The sequence below is a fragment of the Doryrhamphus excisus genome, chromosome 13 (assembly GCF_030265055.1).
Source record: "Doryrhamphus excisus isolate RoL2022-K1 chromosome 13, RoL_Dexc_1.0, whole genome shotgun sequence".
NCBI classification, from domain to species: Eukaryota; Metazoa; Chordata; class Actinopteri; order Syngnathiformes; family Syngnathidae; genus Doryrhamphus; species Doryrhamphus excisus.
This window is the reverse complement of record NC_080478.1, coordinates 4,877,781-4,896,604: the sequence shown is the minus strand read 5'-3', so window position 1 is coordinate 4,896,604 and position 18,824 is coordinate 4,877,781. Positions and strand designations below refer to the sequence as shown.

At 43.7% G+C, this 18,824-nt stretch overlaps 2 protein-coding genes across 5 annotated transcripts in view; one reads left to right on the top strand and one right to left on the bottom strand.

Moving 5' to 3' along the window:
- LOC131140448 (tubulin epsilon chain-like) overlaps window positions 1-6,209 on the bottom strand; it is a 12,944-nt gene extending 6,735 nt beyond the window's left edge. The window contains exons 1-9 of the mRNA XM_058090883.1: window positions 5,760-6,209; window positions 5,532-5,605; window positions 5,224-5,276; window positions 5,082-5,133; window positions 3,706-3,821; window positions 3,269-3,390; window positions 1,790-1,977; window positions 1,581-1,717; window positions 295-435 (exon numbers count right to left, since the gene is read on the bottom strand). Coding sequence (XP_057946866.1) covers window positions 295-435; window positions 1,581-1,717; window positions 1,790-1,977; window positions 3,269-3,390; window positions 3,706-3,821; window positions 5,082-5,133; window positions 5,224-5,276; window positions 5,532-5,605; window positions 5,760-5,784 — 908 coding nt within the window. The 5' untranslated portion in view covers window positions 5,785-6,209. The remainder of the gene's footprint in view (window positions 1-294; window positions 436-1,580; window positions 1,718-1,789; window positions 1,978-3,268; window positions 3,391-3,705; window positions 3,822-5,081; window positions 5,134-5,223; window positions 5,277-5,531; window positions 5,606-5,759) is intronic.
- On the top strand, window positions 3,714-18,824 carry LOC131140447 (D-glutamate cyclase, mitochondrial-like). 4 transcript variants are annotated; one of them, XM_058090880.1, is made up of 15 exons: window positions 3,714-3,854; window positions 6,699-6,784; window positions 8,210-8,363; window positions 9,662-9,748; window positions 9,945-10,098; window positions 10,174-10,324; window positions 10,398-10,520; window positions 11,593-11,805; window positions 12,855-12,972; window positions 14,179-14,321; window positions 14,400-14,499; window positions 14,614-14,762; window positions 14,819-14,938; window positions 15,016-15,173; window positions 18,182-18,824. In XM_058090880.1, the coding sequence occupies exons 2-15, from the start codon at window positions 6,721-6,723 to the stop codon at window positions 18,332-18,334; spliced, it is 1,887 nt and encodes a 628-aa protein (XP_057946863.1). In that variant the 5' UTR covers window positions 3,714-3,854; window positions 6,699-6,720; the 3' UTR covers window positions 18,335-18,824. The 4 variants fall into 4 exon arrangements, with proteins under 4 accessions (XP_057946863.1, XP_057946862.1, XP_057946865.1 ...); XM_058090879.1 differs by lacking the exon at window positions 3,714-3,854 and adding an exon at window positions 6,144-6,284; XM_058090881.1 differs by lacking the exon at window positions 3,714-3,854 and adding an exon at window positions 6,213-6,284 and having other exon boundaries at window positions 8,313-8,363.

The following is an 18,824-nucleotide window of genomic DNA, read 5'->3' as shown; positions in this document are numbered from 1 at the left end:
TGCCGTTAAAGTTGAAAATGGCGTTTAAATGTGTGTTTAAGAAAGCTGAATCCTACTGTGTTCGGTGTTTACATTTCAATAAATATTTCTTTAAACATGAGACCTGGAATATTTGTTATCATGGTCATTTTTTCATGTAAATTGAGGGATCAAAAGCAGTATCGGCCACAAATATCAGCCCAAGCAAAATCGGCCATCGGCTAAGGGTGGTGGAAAAAAAATTGGTATCGGTATCGGTCCCCAAAAAAAGCCATTATCGGTCGATCCCTAGTATGGAGTCTCCAAAGTACAAACCTTCTGGTTGGTGCATGAACATCTGCCAACGAGTGAAGAGGACTGAGGCTTGGCACCAGGTAGTGTAATCGAGGGAAAGGAACCATGTTCATGGTGATTTCGTTCACGTCCATGTTTAGGGTGCCCTCAAAACGCGCTGAGCTGAAACAAAATGGGGGAAATGAATGGAACTAGCAGTAGTAAAAGTGACGGCAAGGACAAAAAACACGAATGATGGTTCAAAATAATTCCATCCAGTCGAGAGGGATGCCCGAACGCAACATCTTCACATAGCTAACAGCCGTTTGACACCCCTGCACAACATGAAATTCCAAAAATTCCACTGAAGGAAAAAGCACCCCGCATCATGACGTCGACCCCTCCACTGTGTACAGCAGGGGTCTCAAACATGCGGCCCGCGGGCCAAATGTAGCCCGCAGGACACCAGTTTGAGGCCCCCGCCTTGATATGAAAGTTTAATGCAAGTTTGATATGGATGCTGTATGGTATCATGTACCCACAAAAAATGATTACGTTTGATTCATGTTCATGTTAAAGGTTAAATAACTGTTAATAGTTATCCTCCCTATCCGTGTGGAAGTGGTAAGTTTTTTGGCTATTTAAGTTGAAAGGAAATAACTCGAAGGCTACTGTTTAGGTGGCTAGCTCTCTAGTTTGCGAGTTAGCATGTGTCTCGAGACCCTGCAGTTGCGCAATATGTTGTAAATAAAAGGAGTATAAATGTGACTATAGTCGTGTTTTGTCATGTCTACAGGGCTCTAATAATGCTTTGTTCATTTTAATCTGAAAAAAATCATTTGTCTACCCACCAACTATATGGTTTCTTAAGTTTTTATTATTTGCTGTTTTATTATTATTATTATTATATTTATTGATTAATTTTCTTTATTCTTGATTTGTTTATTTATTTTTCATCTTATTTTGTGTAGAAAAATAAAAAGTAAGATATTTGAGAACAGTGGAATGTTTTTGTTTAGGTTTACTTTAAACTATCAGTACTTGTCTTGTATATGTGTTAAGTGGCTGCGTGATGAGTTTAGTGTTCTTTCCAATGGGTTCCAGTGGAGCTTTTATTGTAGAAAATCGGAACCAAAGCGACGTTTTTTTTATTTTTTTGTTTTTAATAAATGCATTTTTTTTATTTTTTTCTGAAAACCTGATGCGGCCCAATCTCACCCAGACCCGAGCTCCAGTGGCCCCCCACGTAAATTGAGTTTGAGACCCCTGGTGTACAGTGTAGACGCCTTTCATTAGCATAGCTCATGGGGCCAAGTGTAATACTGTACCTGGTCATGTTGAGCAACATTTTCGCCACAATGTTATTCATGGCATCAAACGGCCGCTCGATGCCGTCTTTCCTGATGGCACCTGACTGTCCACGATGGGATGTCTGTTTGATCTTGTTCAATATCTCAACCAATGCCTAGCGATGAAAGGAGAAAGGACGATGTGTTTGGTGTACATTTTTTTTTGTGATGGCGGTTGGGGAACAAACCTGATTTTCAACAGGCAGGACACAGTCAGCATTCTCCGTGAGTTCCCTCATGGCCAGGATGCTGTTGTAGGGGGAGATGATGACATCATCCTCCGAGGACGGATACACGGGGGTGACAATTCTACACACCTCAGGGAATTCATCCTTGAGGAGGCTGAGCACTTTGGTTCCTAGTCCGGAACCTGTACCTGAGGGCACAAAGACGATCATTACTTCGGTTCCAGTCCAACCAAAAAATATATGCAAAGTTGCACAATGTGATGTCTAAAAGAACTATAGGGGTGTTATTTCATGTCTACAGGGCTCTAATAATGATAAACAGATATTTAGAAAGTCATAAACAGGTTTACTATGCTCTTACTGCAAATATATTCACTTAATATTTATATGACCTCACAGCTAGGAGACCAGGGTTCAATTCCACCCTCGGCCATCTCTGTGTGGAGTTTGCATGTTCTTCCCGTGCATGCGTGGGTTTTTTCTCCGGGTACTCCGGTTTCCTCCCACATTCCAAAAACATGCCAGGTTAATTGTCCACAGGTATGGATGTGAGTGTGAATGGTTGTTTGTCTATATGTGCCCTGTGATTGGCTGGCCACCAGTCCAGGGTGTACCCCGCCTCTCGCCCCAAGAAGACAGCTGGGATAGGCTCCAGCACCCCCGCGACCCTCGTGAGGAAAAAGCGGTAGAAAATGAATGAATGAATGACGGGCTTGTTAACCCATTGGAAAGAACACTAAACTCATCACGCAGCCACTTAACACATATACAAGACAAGTACTGATAGTTTAAAGTAAACATAAACAAGAAAAATGAATGAATGAATAATATTTATATGTAACATTAATTATACAGTAAACCTCGGATATATCGGATTCAATTGTTCCCACTGGTTTTGTCCGATATAAGCGAAATCCGTTATATGCGTATACCGGAAAATGTCCGTTTTACGCATATATGGGATTTATATCCGGTATATGCGTAAATGGGATTTTATCCGTTATAAAAAGGCACTTCCTTGACTATGTTTCCAATGTACCTGGACGCGCAGGCAACGCTGCAAACGCTGCAAATGACGTCGTATAGCGGCCTGTCACGATTCGGCGAATCGGAGCGCCACGATGCGGCCATCCCGATATATGTGAGGGAAATTTAATGGGAATGCATTGGAACGGGACTGGAGATTTTGTCCGAAATAGGCGAAATCCGTTATAAAAAATCCGATATATGCAATGAATTTTTATTGGAAATGCATTACAGAAAAATTGGTTCTTTTTTATCTGTCCGTTGTGAGCGAATTTCCGATATATCCGAGTCCGATATAGGTTTACTGTATTAATATTAAACGCACCAAAGTGTAATTATTGCATCCAGTTTCAACAGTACTTCCTGTTAAACAGCTAAGTATGAGCACTTCCATTAAACAGCACACATTACCCCCCCCCCCCGCGACACGGCTGTCGGGTTGTGGCGTCTCACCTCCTCCCATGGAGTGGAGAAGAAAGAAGGACTGCAGACAGTCACATAGTTCTGCAGCCTTTCGCAGCTTGTCCAGTATTTCGTCCCTGTAGGTTGACCCGTACGTCAAATGTCCAACTGCCCTGATTGGAAAACAAACAAAACAAAACGACTTCACAATGGGGCTAAAAAAAATTACATCGGGTTGAAATTTGGCATCATTTCAAAGTCCATAATGCGGACGCCGTAGTGCCATATCAAACAGAGCTGGAGAAACTCCCGTGTGTGTTTATTTACACAGCAAACAACCAGAAATGAGGTCAATGTCTATTTTGGCACCTACATATTCATGATCTGGGTTTAGTTGTTTAAACTGGAACGCCAATCATGGCCGACTTCAGACGAAACGTGCATGTTTTTGTAACGTGGGAGTCGTCGTAGATACTTGTGTGTCTCACCAGTTGTTGCCTGCACCCGATACGTCCGTGAGGAGCTGAGTGCTGTCGAAGACGTCTCTCAAAGGACCCTGCAGAATCTCGCTGACCACACCCTCCTCCATGTCCACCAGCACTGCCTGCGGATACGATAAAAGAGATACGGCGTACAGGTCAGGTTTCATGTATGTGCCACTGTTGGATGCAGTTTTTATTGGCGCGTGTTACACTTTTGTGGTTTAAAAGTCACTAATGACTGGGATTACTGAGACTGAAGATGGTTAGCTTAGAGCAGTGATTTTCAACCACTGTGCCGCGGTACACTAGTGGACCTTGAGAAACCGTCAGGTGTGCCGTGAGGAATTATCCAATATCACTTTTTATAATTAACATTTATTAATCATCATTTGCAAACATTATGTCAATAGCCATTATGTCAATAGTATACATGGACCCAAATATTCCAATTGCATTTGGTTTATTTGCTAAAAAAACGGAAAGAATTGAACAGGGATGGAATATTCCTTTAACCAATCCGATTGAGGTATCTTGTACCCGCTCAAACGGAAAGTTGTCAGACTGCGTTCTTCTTCTTCTGTTGTTTATTGGCGGTTGGCAAGCAGCTTTCGTATGCATTAGCGCTTATCTGTGAAACAGAATCTAAACCCTTCTATACTTTATTCATAAGTGCAGTTTTATTAAAAAAGAAAATATATATCTATATAAAACATGTCCCGAGTTTAATTATAAAATATTATCAAGATTGAATTTGATCTTTTCCTGTTTAAATTGATCCCGGGTGCGTTCTTTCAGCGCATGCTCAGATATGACGTAACACGCAGATCCAGACGTTCTTCACTTTTAAAAATGGAGGCCAGCAATCGGCACTGGACTAAGCAAAGTTTGTTTTGGATTCAAACTCAATTTCAAGACTGGACAGACGAAAAACTGTCAATACGGAGTTATTCCGACAAGTGAAAGAAAAACTCGGTATCACGTGATGTTGATGTTTACGTTTTACTGGGCATGCCCTATTGACTATTCTGGTTGATTTTTACGCCGCATGTAGACAAGAGATTGGAATATTCCTTTCTATGGATACTATTGTTTTTCCCGAAAAGGTGATTGGGAAAGAGAAAAAGTGGTGATGTAAAAACGTGGCTACTGTGGAGTGTCTGTGGTGTAAAGACTAGCATAGCAATGTAATATTGGTCCGTGTGGCAACACCTACCTTGTTCCTCCCATGGACTTATTGATGCACGTGTGAGGTCGTGGTGACATTTTGGAACATTTTTGGTTAGCGGTGTGCTACAAGATTTTTACAATGTAAAAAAAACGTGCCGTGGCTCAAAAAAAGGTTGAAAATCACTGACTTAGACGACTGAATTATGAGAACATACCCGTGCTTTCAGCAGTTGGATTCTTTCACCACCGGCTACGTGTACTCCATTCCTGTTCATTGGGGGAAACAAGTACATTATTTCATGTATGACGAGCACATACGTGTACCAAATATATGGCAGCAATAGCAGATATGACTACCTTGAGTCCACATTATGGAAAAACGTTCCAATGGTGTCGTCGTACAAGCCGCTCTACATAAGACAGTAAGTATATATTAAAGGTTATATATTTTTCATACATTTGGGTCCAGTTTATAGCTGCTGCTAAGCCAAAAAAAAGACAAATTGCAGAATGTGTCAAATATGATATCGCATGAATTAATTACATTAATCAGAGTCCCACCACTAATTATTTAATCACAAAACTCAGTCATTATGCCACAATGAATTCAAAATAAATGCATTGTTTAAATGTAATGTTTACACAAGTAAAATATAAACACTTACTTTGTTAAAGTGGGCATGCTCTTTCAAAGCAAGATCCCAAAACCGACAACCAATCTGATTTCCGCATTGTCCAACTGAAGAGCAGATTAAAAGGTTTATCAAATACCTGATAATAATCATTCCCATACAGCAAAGATGGCGGCATTCAGCCTTAATCAGACTTTGCCAAGTTACAAATACATAGCTGTTAAATCGTTACAGTGGATAGCTTGGCTATGAACAACTCACCCTGGACAACAATCGACTGCGTCATGGCTATTCAAGATGTTACACGGGCGATAGTTTGGCTCATGTTGGCAGTTGACAAATCTGCCATTAAGTTGGGCTTTTGTACTCTTGCCGCTTCTTCTAAGACCACTGTTGTCGGATGTGACGTCATTGTCAGCGGCGGGCGATTGTCCCAGCAGTGTTGCCGTAGCATTTTGGCTAGTATTTAGCTAACTCTTAAAAACTTTACATGAACGCAGATTAAACTAAAGTTCTTATAAGAATCAGGTTTGGGTTAATAAATTTAGACTTTTTTGAAGTATGTTTTTAAGTACAAATATGTGTAGTTGGCGGCATCAATTCACCTTTTCCCATCAAACAGAAAGAGGAAGCATATCCGTCCGCTGCGGATTTAGTTCCGTGGGGAAATTGTTAATAATCTTTAATTCCGGAGTGAAAAGAACTCTCCGAACAAAAACAAACGCAGATGGGAAATATATTTTCCTCCACTTTTTTTCCTGTAGTTTAAAACTAACTGCTCATTAGGTGAGTATAGTACATGGAATCATGAGGAGCTTAAGTCTGCTTTATTAGTCGGAGTGGCTTGACATTGACTTGGCAGCGAGTTTGTAGCCTGTGGCTAGAAATCACTGGCTCTTCATGTGCTAACTGCAGTCGGGGCCAAAAGTTTTGGAGAATTACACAAGTCCGATGTTACTACGATAAACCGAGGTATAATTTACAAGGCTTTAGTGACAGTTTAATTAAGTTCATGCAAGAACAAATAAATATTGACATTTACACGTACGTCTCGTGAGAGCCAATTAAAATGTCTGTAATTACTACTCTATCCTAAGTATAACTACACAGTGTTAGTGACTAGTAACTTGCTGATTATATATATATATATATGTATATATATATTTTTTTATGTAGTTAACATTATTCTGTTTTGTGCAGCAATCAGGTGATCCGGTGAAATATGCTGCCTGCTATTAAACACGCAAGGTCTCGCCTGAGATACTTCCGGAGTATCTCAAACAAAGGTAAAACTCTAATGCTAAGAGTCCACTGGGCCGGTGCCCGTTGGTGCCAATGCAATTTGCGCCTAGTGTCGCCAATAAGGTGCCTAGTGGCGTGCAGTGGCTCCCAACTGGCTCGTGGTGGCCCGTAACGGCGACCAAAATTGAGTTTGACGGCAAGAAAATTTCAAAATGTTTAAAATCTTCATCGCGCCACTTGCATCAAGCAATTGGCACAAAGTGTCCACCAAGTGGAACCAAATGTCACAAACAATCCGCCTATTGGAATCCACTGGAATGTAATGGCGCGCGCCAAGTTGCGCCAATGATGCTAGGAGTCCACTGGGCCAGCGCCAGTTGGTGCCAGTTGGTGCCAATGCAATTTGCTGTGGCGCCTAGTGTCGCCAATAAGGTGCCTAGTGGCGTGCAGTGGCTCCCAATTGGCTCGTGGTGGCCCGTAACGGCGGCAAAAATTGAGTTTGACGGGAAGAAAATTTTAAAATGTTTAAAATCTTCATCGCGCCACTTGCATCAAGCAATTGGCACGACGTGTCCACCAAGTGGAACCAAATGTCACAAACAATCCGCCTATTGGAATCCACTGGAATGTAATGGCGCGAGCCAAGTTGCACCAATGATGCTCGGAGTCCACTGGGCCGGCGCCAGTTGGTGCCAATGCAATTTGCTGTGGCGCATAGTGGCGTGCAGTGGCTCCCAACTGGCTCGCGGTGACCCGTAACGGCGGCAAAAATTGAGTTTGACGGCAAGAAAATTTCAAAATGTTTAAAATCTTCGTCGCGCCACTTGCATCAAGCAATTGGCACGAAGTGTCCACCAAGTGGAACCAAATGGAATCCACTGGAATGTAATGGCGCGAGCCAAGTTGCGCCAATTATGCTAGGAGTCCACTGGGCCGGCGCCAGTTGGTGCCAATGCAATTTGCTGTGTCGCCAATAACGTGCTTAGTGGCGTGCAGTGGCTTCCAACTGGCTCGTGGTGGCCCGTAACGGCGTCAAAAATTTAGTTTGACGGCAAGAAAATTTCAAAATGTTTAAAATCTTCATCGTGCCACTTGCATCAAGCAATTGGCACCAAGTGGAACCAAATGTCACAAACAATCCGCCTATTGGAATCCACTGGAATGTAATGGCGCGAGCCAAGTTGCGCCAATGATGCTAGGAGTCCATTGGGCCGGTGCCTGTTCACGCCCAAGATTATGTGATTGGCGCGTAGTGGCTCGCTGTGGCACCGAATAACGGCAACATGGCAACATGCCGAGCGGACATTAATTGGGCGCCACTATGCGCCATTCACATAATCTTTGGCGCCAACTGGCACCAACCCAGTGGACTCCTAGCATAATGGATTCAACACTAATGTTCCCAAGTATTCTATGTGTTTCTATTCCATTTTTAAATCCCCGTCTTTGGTGTATGAACTGTGTCGTAGGATACCACCAGGCAAATGTAGTCATCCTGCCTAAACATTTGGCCGACGACTTTGAAGCCTTCTGTCACAGTAACTCTGCACCTTTACCACTCCTCTATCGCAGCCAATCGGGTGACAGCTCATTCCCACCTCTGGCTAAAGATGCTGACATCAGGTAAGACAAATGTTTTATCCTCATTGATTAAGCCTTGCTGGGCTGTATTGTCGCTATCTGTGGCCATGCGTATTGTGTCACGATCCAATATTATATACTAAATTTTTTGCCGATATCGGACTGAAAGGCTAAATCGGCAAAAAAACTGAACATCTACAATTTCTGATATCAGCACTCAAATACAGGAAGTCCAGGCAGACACGCTACAAAATTAAAATAATGGACAGTATGAGAATGAGAACCGCCTCATTCTGGTTCATTCAGTAAAAAGATCCGTTCATTTCGGTCAATTGGTCGTTAGCCTGTGATCTCCCCCCCTGTGCATAGACCCGGTCAGCTGTGTCGAGTCAGTCCGTTCACTCACGTTCACGTTCGTTCCGACTCAACTGTCGCTCAATTGTCACGATTCGGCGAATCGGAGCGCCACGATGCGGCCATCCGATATATGCGAGGGAAATTTAATGGAAATGCATTGGAACGGGACTGGAGATTTTGTCCGAAATAGGCGAAATCTGTTATAAAAAAATCCGATATATGCAATGAATTTTTATTGGAAATGCATTACAGAAAAATCGGTTCTTTTTTATCTGTCCGTTGTGAGCGAATTTCCGATATATCCGAGTCCGATATATCCGAGGTTTACTGTAGTTCTTTTGACCCGTTCGTTCATGACCGACACACCACTACTTGCACACCACTGGGCCTAGATAGGCTGGACTTGACAACATCCACATTCAAGCATAGTCCTCCATCTGTACTAGGGATCGACCGATATGGTTTTTTTTTTGGGCCGATGCCGATACCGATTTTTTTCCATCACCCTTAGCCGATGGCCGATTTTGCTTGGGCCGATATTTGTGGCCGATACTGCTTTTGATCCCTCAATTTACATGAAAAAATGACAATGATAAATATTACAGGTCGCACGTTTAAACAAATATTGATTGAAATGTAAACACTGAACACAGTAGGATTCAGCTTTCTTAAACATGCGGGGTCCTCTGCTGCAACACAAAGCTGCCCCGGCGGATGCCTGACTTTAAATCATGCGGTGGAAAAATACATCGGCGAACCCACGCGCGTATCGGCCGATACCGATACAAGGAAATGACTCAATGACTATTTCCTTCAGAAGGTCACATACAGTAGACAGTTAGTATATGTCGAGAAAAATGCATTCCTATCATACATATAAATGACCTTTACTAGATGTTGGGTTTCTGTTACGTGTACTACATTGTTCTCTGCTTATGATATATGTAATATCTGAAAGTATTTGCTTCTTTCCGTGTGTCCAGGACAGACGTGTCACAATACAGAGTGTATCAGGATGGCGTCCTAGTGACAAATGTCTCCAGCCTGCAGAAGGACGGTGCTTCAGTCAGGTGCGATGACACGGACGCATACCGCAAAGTCGATTAGTCGATTAGGGATGGTTTGAAAATGAAGAAGCGGTATGACGCCATCCCTCGTTTAAAGGGACAGCACCTTTTTACGATGCCCAAACACAAGATGACATATTTTGAGTAGAGGTGCATGATCTGTAATAATAACAATTTGGATGTGATGTGTTGTGTTCAGGAGCACAGCAACACAGCCAGCAGGTCATCGAGTCAAGTGGTCAGACATGGTGTGTTTCCATCTGGGCAGTAGCTTTGGCTTTGAGGACATCTTGAAAAAAGCCGGAGTCGGCGTCAGGAACGTAGAACGGGGCAAAAGTGTGGGCATGTACAAGGTACGTAGATATGAAATATGCCCCTGTATGTTGCCACGGATTCAGGACAAGAAATATGTCCATGTCTTCGTTCAGACTGCAGTTCCCTGTATTAGAGCCGGGGTTTTCCGGTCCCCTCTTGTGGTGTCGATGTACCCGATTCCACCTGATATGTTGGAGACGGCAGTTCAGGTCTCTCACCGTAACCCACAAGCGCACGGCGCCCCCGTGCACATTGGCGATGCAGGTACAAAAACGCTATTTTGGTTATTTTCACGTTATCGTGAATGAATATGGAAATGTTGACCGTGTGTTTTTAGCTTTCCTTGGCATACAGGATCTATCCAGACCGGACTATGGGGATCGAGTTGAGCTACAGCCTTCGGATGTTCCGGTCTTTTGGGCCAGTGGAGCGACGGCTGTAGAAGCAATAATCAGCAGCAGTCCGTATTTAGTATAACACTTATTGATATTTCATTCATTTTAAGCTAATGTTCCCTTGAACATGCAAGGACATCAGGTCACGGTCTTATGGGGAAAATTCTTTTACAGTAAACCTCGGATATATCGGACGCGGATATATCGGAAATTCGCTCACACAACGGACAGATAAAAAAGAACCAATTTTTCTGTAATGCATTTCCAATAAAAATTCATTGCATATATCGGATTTTTTATAACGGATTTCGCCTATTTCGGACAAAATCTCCAGTCCCGTTCCAATGCATTTCCATTAAATTTCCCTCGCATATATCGGATGGGGGGCGGCACGGTGGTCTAGGGGTTAGCGCGCAGACCTCACAGCTAGGAGACCAGGGTTCAATCCCACCCTCGGGCATCTCATGAGTTTGCATGTTCTCCCCGTGCATGCGTGGGTTTTCTCCGGGTACTCCGGTTTCCTCCCACATTCCAAAAACATGCTAGGTTAATTGGCGACTCCAAATTGTCCATAGGTATGAATGTGAGTGTGAATGGTTGTTTGTCTATATGTGCCCTGGGATTGGCTGGCGACCAGTCTAGGGTGTACCCCGCCTTGCGCCCGAAGACAGCTGGGATAGGCTCCAGCACCCCCCGCGACCCTCGTGAGGAAAAGCGGTAGAAAATGAATGAATGAATGAATATATCGGATGGCCGCATCGTGGCGCTCCGATTCGCCGAATCGTGACAGGCCGCTATACGACGTCATTTGCAGCGTTTGCAGCGTTGCCTGCGCGTCCAGGTACATTGGAAACATAGTCAAGGAAGTGCCTTTTTATAACGGATAAAATCCCATTTACGCATATACCGGATATAAATCCCATATATGCGTAAAACGGACATTTTCCGGTATACGCATATAACGGATTTCGCTTATATCGGACAAAACCAGTGGGAACAATTGAATCCGATATATCCGAGGTTTACTGTATATGTTTTTGCTGACATTTTTTAATAAATTAATGCAAAAAATGATCTTATACAATATTCATTGATTATTGCACTGGTCTAAAAGAAATCTTTTTTTTTTAATTCCAGAGCCAACTTTGGCATTCAGTCGCTCACCTGGCATGTTCTTGACTGATGCCCCCCTTCCCACTGACAACAAGGAACCCGAAGCCATAAGCCCCCCTCCAGAGCTGACCCCCACCTGCTTTCTGATATCCAAAAATCCTTTGTTATATAGTTTGGTGTCCAAGAGGGTTGCGTCCAAGATCGGCAAATTGGATGCAATTATTGGAGAAGATCCAGGTAAATTATTTCTCGTCTTTTTAGTCGTTTGTCACGACACTGTGACTGAAGCACAAAATTTAAGTCACTCCCAAACTTTTTTGTTGCCATGACTGTTAATGAATATTAATTATAGTAAACCTCGGATATATCGGACTCGGATATATCGGAAATTCGCTCACACAACGGACAGATAAAAAAGAACCGATTTTTCTGTAATGCATTTCCAATAAAAATTCATTGCATATATCGGATTTTTTATAACGGATTTCGCCTATTTCGGACAAAATCTCCAGTCCCGTTCCAATGCATTTCCATTAAATTTACCTCGCATATATCGGATGGCCGCATCGTGGCGCTCCCGATTCGCCGAATCGTGACAGGCCGCTATACGACGTCATTTGCAGCGTTTGCAGCGTTGCCTGCGCGTCCAGGTACATTGGAAACATAGTCAAGGAAGTGCCTTTTTATAACGGATAAAATCCCATTTACGCATATACCGGATATAAATCCCATATATGCGTAAAACGGACATTTTCTGGTATACGCATATAGCAGATTTCGCTTATATCGGACAAAACCAGTGGGAACAATTGAATCCGATATATCCAAGGTTTACTGTACTAGAAAAGTCACATTCCCACAGGGTGATTTCCAACAAAGCGGGAATACTTCTGCACGTCACTTTGAAATACAATAATACAATATAATACCAAAATATATCAGGAGAATCATTGGCAATATTCAGATTATTTTGGCAGTGGTACTTCTGGTCACGTGACAGCAACGGGGTAGCGTAATGACACGTCAGCGTTATCGGATGTTCCCCGCTCTGGAAGCCAGCGAAGGGCTGAAACGATAAAATACTTCACTGTTTCAACCTGGAAAAGGTGCTAAGAGTCCAAAACAACGAGTGCCAGTAAAAACAAGCTGCTTCTAAAAATGTCGGCTGGGCCACAATTTGGTCTTCCGTACTGGGAAAAACTACTTGATTGGTGAAATATAATGTCGTATGTACAATACGTCCGATATGATTGACGGGTTATTGAATCGGAGCGTCTTTCCAACAGGTCAACGAGGGATCAAAGCTTTGTTTGTCCAAGATGAACTCCTGCGTTCCTGTCTGGCTCTCTCCCATGCATCATCTGTTGCCATAACGACAGGCTTTCCCACGCACTACATGCACAGGTACTACCTCTCACACATAGTATCCCAATACACTATTCCACTGAGGACAGTATTCTCATTCTGTGATACTACCAGGATTACCTGGATTTATTTGCATACTGCTCAGAGCTTATGCGCTCCTGGAGACCAGTTGAAAAACTGAATTTGGATCTTAAGGAAGTTCTAAGCGGAGCTTCAAAATAATTGTCTGTTTATCAGCTGACGTTTTTGTATTTGGTACTAATATCTGGCTATGCGACAAATTGTATATAATAGGGCAAAAGCAGGCTAATAAGCAAGCCAATAAACTCATTCATTCATTTTCTACCACTTATCCTCACGAGGGTCGCAGGGGGTGCTGGAGCCTATCCCAGCTGTCTTCTTAGGGTGAGAGGCGGGGTACACCCTGGACTGGTGGCCAGCCAGCCAATCACAGGGCACATATAGACAAACAACCATTCACACTCACATTCATACCTATGGACAATTTGGAGTCGCCAATTAACCTAGCATGTTTTTGGAATGTGGGAGGAAACCGGAGTACCCGGAGAAAACCCGAGTGTGGCCGAGGGTGGAATTGAACCCGGATCTCCTAGCTGTGAGGTCTGAGTGCTAACCACTCCTCTAGAAAATTAATTAATATCTATAGATATTAATTAATTAATATCTGGCTATGCGTCATTCATTCATTTTCTACCGCCTATCCTCACGAGGGTCGCAGGGGGTGCTGGAGCCTATCCCAGCTGCCTTCTTAGGGCGAGAGGCGGGGTACACCCTGGACTGGTGGCCAGCCAATCACAGGGCAAATATAGACAAACAACCATTCACACTCACATTCATACCTATGGACAATTTGGAGTGGCTAATTAACCTAGCATGTTTTTGGAATGTGGGAGGAAAACCGGAGTACCCGGAGAAAACCCACGCATGCACGGGGAGAACATGCAAACTCCACACAGAGATGGCCGAGGCTGCAATTGAACCCTAGTCTTCTAGCTGTGAGTGCTAACCACTCGACTACCGTGCAGCTGAGTCAGACTTTATAATGAAAAAAGTGTCCAAGCACATATGTTGATGTTTAGTTAAGATGGCCCATTTTTGTAATAATAACGTCCAAAAATGTTGCTGTTGTTGACTTAAACGGGTTCCACTGAATTGAGGCATCTGAAATGTGGACGACTTTGAAGGTGGAAAGGCTGCTGAAGACATGCTTTTACCTTCTTCCAGTCCTCCTGATGAGACCGATGGCCCGCCTGGAGCTTTTGCCGTAGCGACCATGCTGCAGTCCCTTGGCAAGCGCGTTACAATGGTGACGGACCGGAGAGCCTTGGAGATGAATGGAGCCCTCATCGATAAAGCTGTGAAGTCAGGTAGGAGCTCCGTTATGATGTTTCTGGGTGTCGCTCAGTGTTTCCATAACGGCCATGATTCTGGACTTTCCTGCTCAGGTGTTCTGAAGACCACCATTCCGCTGGTCACCTTCGAAGACAGCGGTCCAAACGCTGCTCTTGATTTTTTGTGTCACCACGGTGACCCCGCTAAGCCCAGGTCGGATGAAGTGACTTTCACCAAAGCATGTTAGCTCGTGGAGTAGAAATCAGACCTTTGCAATAATTCTTCATTTGTCCCCTTGCAAATGTGTGTAATGATCTGTGATATCAGGTACGACCACCTGGTGGCGATAGAGCGCAGCGGGCGAGCTGCGGACGGGAACTACTACAACATGAGGGCGATCAACATCAAACATCTGGTGGATCCAATCGATGACCTGTTTCTTGCCGCAGAGAAGATCCCAGGAATTACAACCACAGGTTAGCTAACGCCGTCGTAGTTGGCTGCCATTTTGGACACGTCCTGTTCTCCGCAGGCATTGGTGATGGCGGCAACGAGCTGGGGATGGGGAAAGTGAAGGAGAAAGTGAAAAGTTTGATGCCGAAGGGGGATCTCATAGCCTGTGATGTCGCCGCCGACTACGCCATCACTGCAGGTTTGCATTAAAACGCTGCGTTTGATTATATTTCATATTCTCCCAATAATAACACGGTTTATGTATGCCACTCGCAGGGGTGTCCAACTGGGGAGGGTACGCTGTGGCCTGTGGCCTTTACCTGCTGAACACTTGTCCCACCCACCAGCGATACCTAAATAAAGGACTGGGAGTGGATCACGTCACCCCAAAGGATTTACAAGACTGGACCGCTAACCTGCCATCCGTCAACAAGGTGACTCGCGCACTTACAGTGAAGAAAATAAGTATTTGAACACCCTGCTATTTTGCTATTTCTCCCACTTAGAAATCATGGAGGGGTCTGAAATTTTCATCGTAGGTGCATGTCCACTGTGAGAGAGATAAACTAAAAAGAAAAATCCAGAAATCACAATGCATGATTTTTTTAACAATTTATTTGTGTGATACAGCTGCTAATAAGTATTTGAACACCTGAGAAAATGAATGTTAATATTTGGTACAGTAGCCTTTGTTTGCTATTACAGAGGTCAAACGTTTCCTGTAGTTTTTCACCAGGTTTGCACACACTGCAGGAGGGATCTTGGCCCACTCCTCCACACAGATCTTCTCTAGATCAGTCAGGTTTCTGGGCTGTCGCTGAGAAACACGGAGTTTGAGCTCCCTCCAAAGATTTTCGATTGGGTTCAGGTCTGGAGACTGGCTGGGCCATGCTAGAACCTTGATATGCTTCTTACGGAGCCACTCCTTGGTTTTCCTGGCTGTGTGCTTCGGGTCGTTGTCGTGTTGGAAGACCCAGCCACGACCCATCTTCAATGCTCTGACAGAGGGAAGGAGGTTGTTCCCCAAAATCTCACAATACACGGCCCCAGTCATCCTCTCTTTAATGCAGTGCACTCGTCCTGTCCCATGTGCAGAAAAACACCCCCAAAGCATGATGCTACCACCCCCATGCTTCACAGTAGGGATGGTGTTCTTCGGATTGTACTCTTCATTCTTCTTCCTCCAAACACGCTTATTGGAATTATGACCAAAAAGTTCTATTTTGGTCTCATCTGACCATAAAACTTTCTCCCATGACTCCTCTGTATCATCCAAATGGTCATATGCAAACTTAAGACGGGCCTTGACATGTGCTGGTTTAAGCAGGGGAACCTTTCGTGCCATGCATGATTTCACATCATGACGTCTTAGTGTATTACCTACAGTAACCTTGGAAACGGTGGTCCCAGCTCTTTTCAGGTCATTGACCAAGTCCTGTCGTGTAGTTCTGGGCTGATTCCTCACCTTTCTTAGAATCATTGAGACCCCACGAGGTGATATCTTGCATGGGGCTCCACTCCGATTGAGATTGACCGTCATGTTTAGCTTCTTCCATTTTCTAATGATAGCTCCAACAGTGGACCTTTTTTCACCAAGCTGCTTGGTAATTGCTCCGTAGCCCTTTCCAGCCTTGTGGAGGTGTACAATTTTGTCTCTGGTGTCTTTGGACAGCTCTTTGGTCTTCGCCATGTTACAAGTTAAAGTCTTACTGATTGTATGGGGTGGACAGGTGTCTTTATGCAGCTAACGACCTCAAACAGGTGCATCTGATTCAGGATGATACATGGAGTGCAGGTGGACTTCTAATGGGCAGACTAACAGGTCTTTCAGGGTCAGAATTCTAGATGATACACAGGTGTTCAAATACTTATTTGCAGCTGTATCACACAAATAAATTGTTAAAAAATCATGCATTGTGATTTCTGGATTTTTCTTTTTAGTTTATCTCTCTCACAGTGGACATGCACCTACGATGAAAATTTCAGACCCCTCCATGATTTCTAAGTGGGAGAAATAGCAAAATAGCAGGGTGTTCAAATACTTATTTTCTTCACTGTAAATACATTAGACTATTTTTTATGGTAACATAAGATGATTTTAGCTACAGCAAAGCATGCTGGGAAATACGTACTCTAACAGATTGTGATGTTTTTGTGTTGATATAAAAATACTGTTGTTTTTTCTCCCCGACATTTTCTACCGCTTATCCTAACGAGGGTGGCGAGGGGTGCTGGAGCCTATCCCAACTGTTTTAAGGCGAGAGGCGGGGTACACCCTGGACTGGTGGCCAGCCAATCACAGGGCACATATAGACAAACAACCATTCACACTCACATTCATACCTATGGACAATTTGGAGTCGCTAATTAACCTAGCATGTTTTTTTTTGTTTTTTTTTTTTACTTTTAAGAGCCAGTGGCGTCATTAGGCCTATTTTAAAATGTTCTTAAGACCCCCTAAATAATGTCATATTTTTTATTGATTTTTTCATCTCTGACAAATTGTATCTAATAGGGCAAAAGCAGGCTAATAAGCAGGCCAATACTAGCTTGCTACTACTAGTAGTTTCTACCACTTATCCTCACAAGGGGAGCGGGGGTGCTGGAGCCTATCCCAGCTGTCTTGAGGCGAGAGGCGGGGTACACCCTGGACTGGTGGCCAGCCAATCACAGGGCACATATAGACAAACAACCATTCACACTCACATTCATACCTATGGACAATTTGGAGTGGCTAATTAACCTAGCATGTTTTTGGAATGTGGGAGGAAACCGGAGTACCCGGAGAAAACCCACGCATGCACGGGGAGATCACTCGGCCACCGTGCAGCCCATATTTGTGAACAGTTTAACAATAATTCATGGTTCCATTTATCACAGTGAGTCTTCCAGACCATCACACTACCACCACCATATTTTACTGTTGGAATAATGTTCATTCATTTTCTACCGCTTATCCTCACGAGGGTCGTCACCAGGTGTCTTCGGGCAAGAGGCGGAGTACACCCTGGACTGGTGGCCAGCCAATCACAGGGCACATATAGTCAAACAACCATTCACACTCACATTCATACCTATGGACAATTTGGAGTGGCTAATTAACCTAGCATGTTTTTGGAATGTGGGAGGAAACCGGAGTACCCGGAGAAAACCCCACGCATGCACGGGGTGAACATGCAAACTCCACACAGAGGGTGGAATTGAACCCTTGTCTCCAAGCTGTGAGGTCTGCGCGCTAACCGCTCGACCACCGTGCAGCCCCGCATCAAAACAAGTTATTCAGTACTTCCACAGACTACTGGACTGTAGATATTTCAAGCAGGAATGAACGGACACAAAAAATGTGGGGGTTACTCTCCTAAACCCCCCAAACTGGGGAACTTGTGTATTTATCTGAAAAAGTCAAGCCAAATTTTATTGTTTTTTTATTTTTTATTTTCAGGAGGAGTCTATCTTGTCAACGCTGGTGGATTTCGGCATTCGGAGTGGGAAAACTGGTCACCTGGCTATGGAGGTGGATGGTTTGACCTTTCACCCGTCACATTCTGACATCATAACCAGACTCCTGGAGGTCACCCTGGGCTCAGCCAAGTAGCTTGTATGCCAATAGATTGCTTTTGGCAACGGTAGAGTTAAGTCAATACTGAATAGTCTGTATGGGTGTAGTATATGAAATTGTTGTTTTTGTTGATGATAATAAGTTAGCAATCAATTCCCACAGTGAACCGGCCTTTCTGTCTGCGACCGTGGATCTCATCTATGATTCATCTTATACTTAATATTCTTAATCATGTTGCGTCATGGTTTCTGCTATTCCGTCCATTCTTTTCTTGTACTTTTCCACTGTGACCTTTTTGACCCAAATTGAATGTGATTTCCTGCTGCATGATAGCAGCATCTGCCAAGATGAATATACGCATACAACGCATCACACATGAATCCGTATCATTGAATAGATTACACAAACACACTCGCACAATGCTAGCATCCAGAGGAAAAGATTGGGTTACAAAATAAATCCGGTTTTCCTAATTCACCTGACCACTGTTTTGTGAATCTTTTAAAACTAATAAACAATTTCTCAC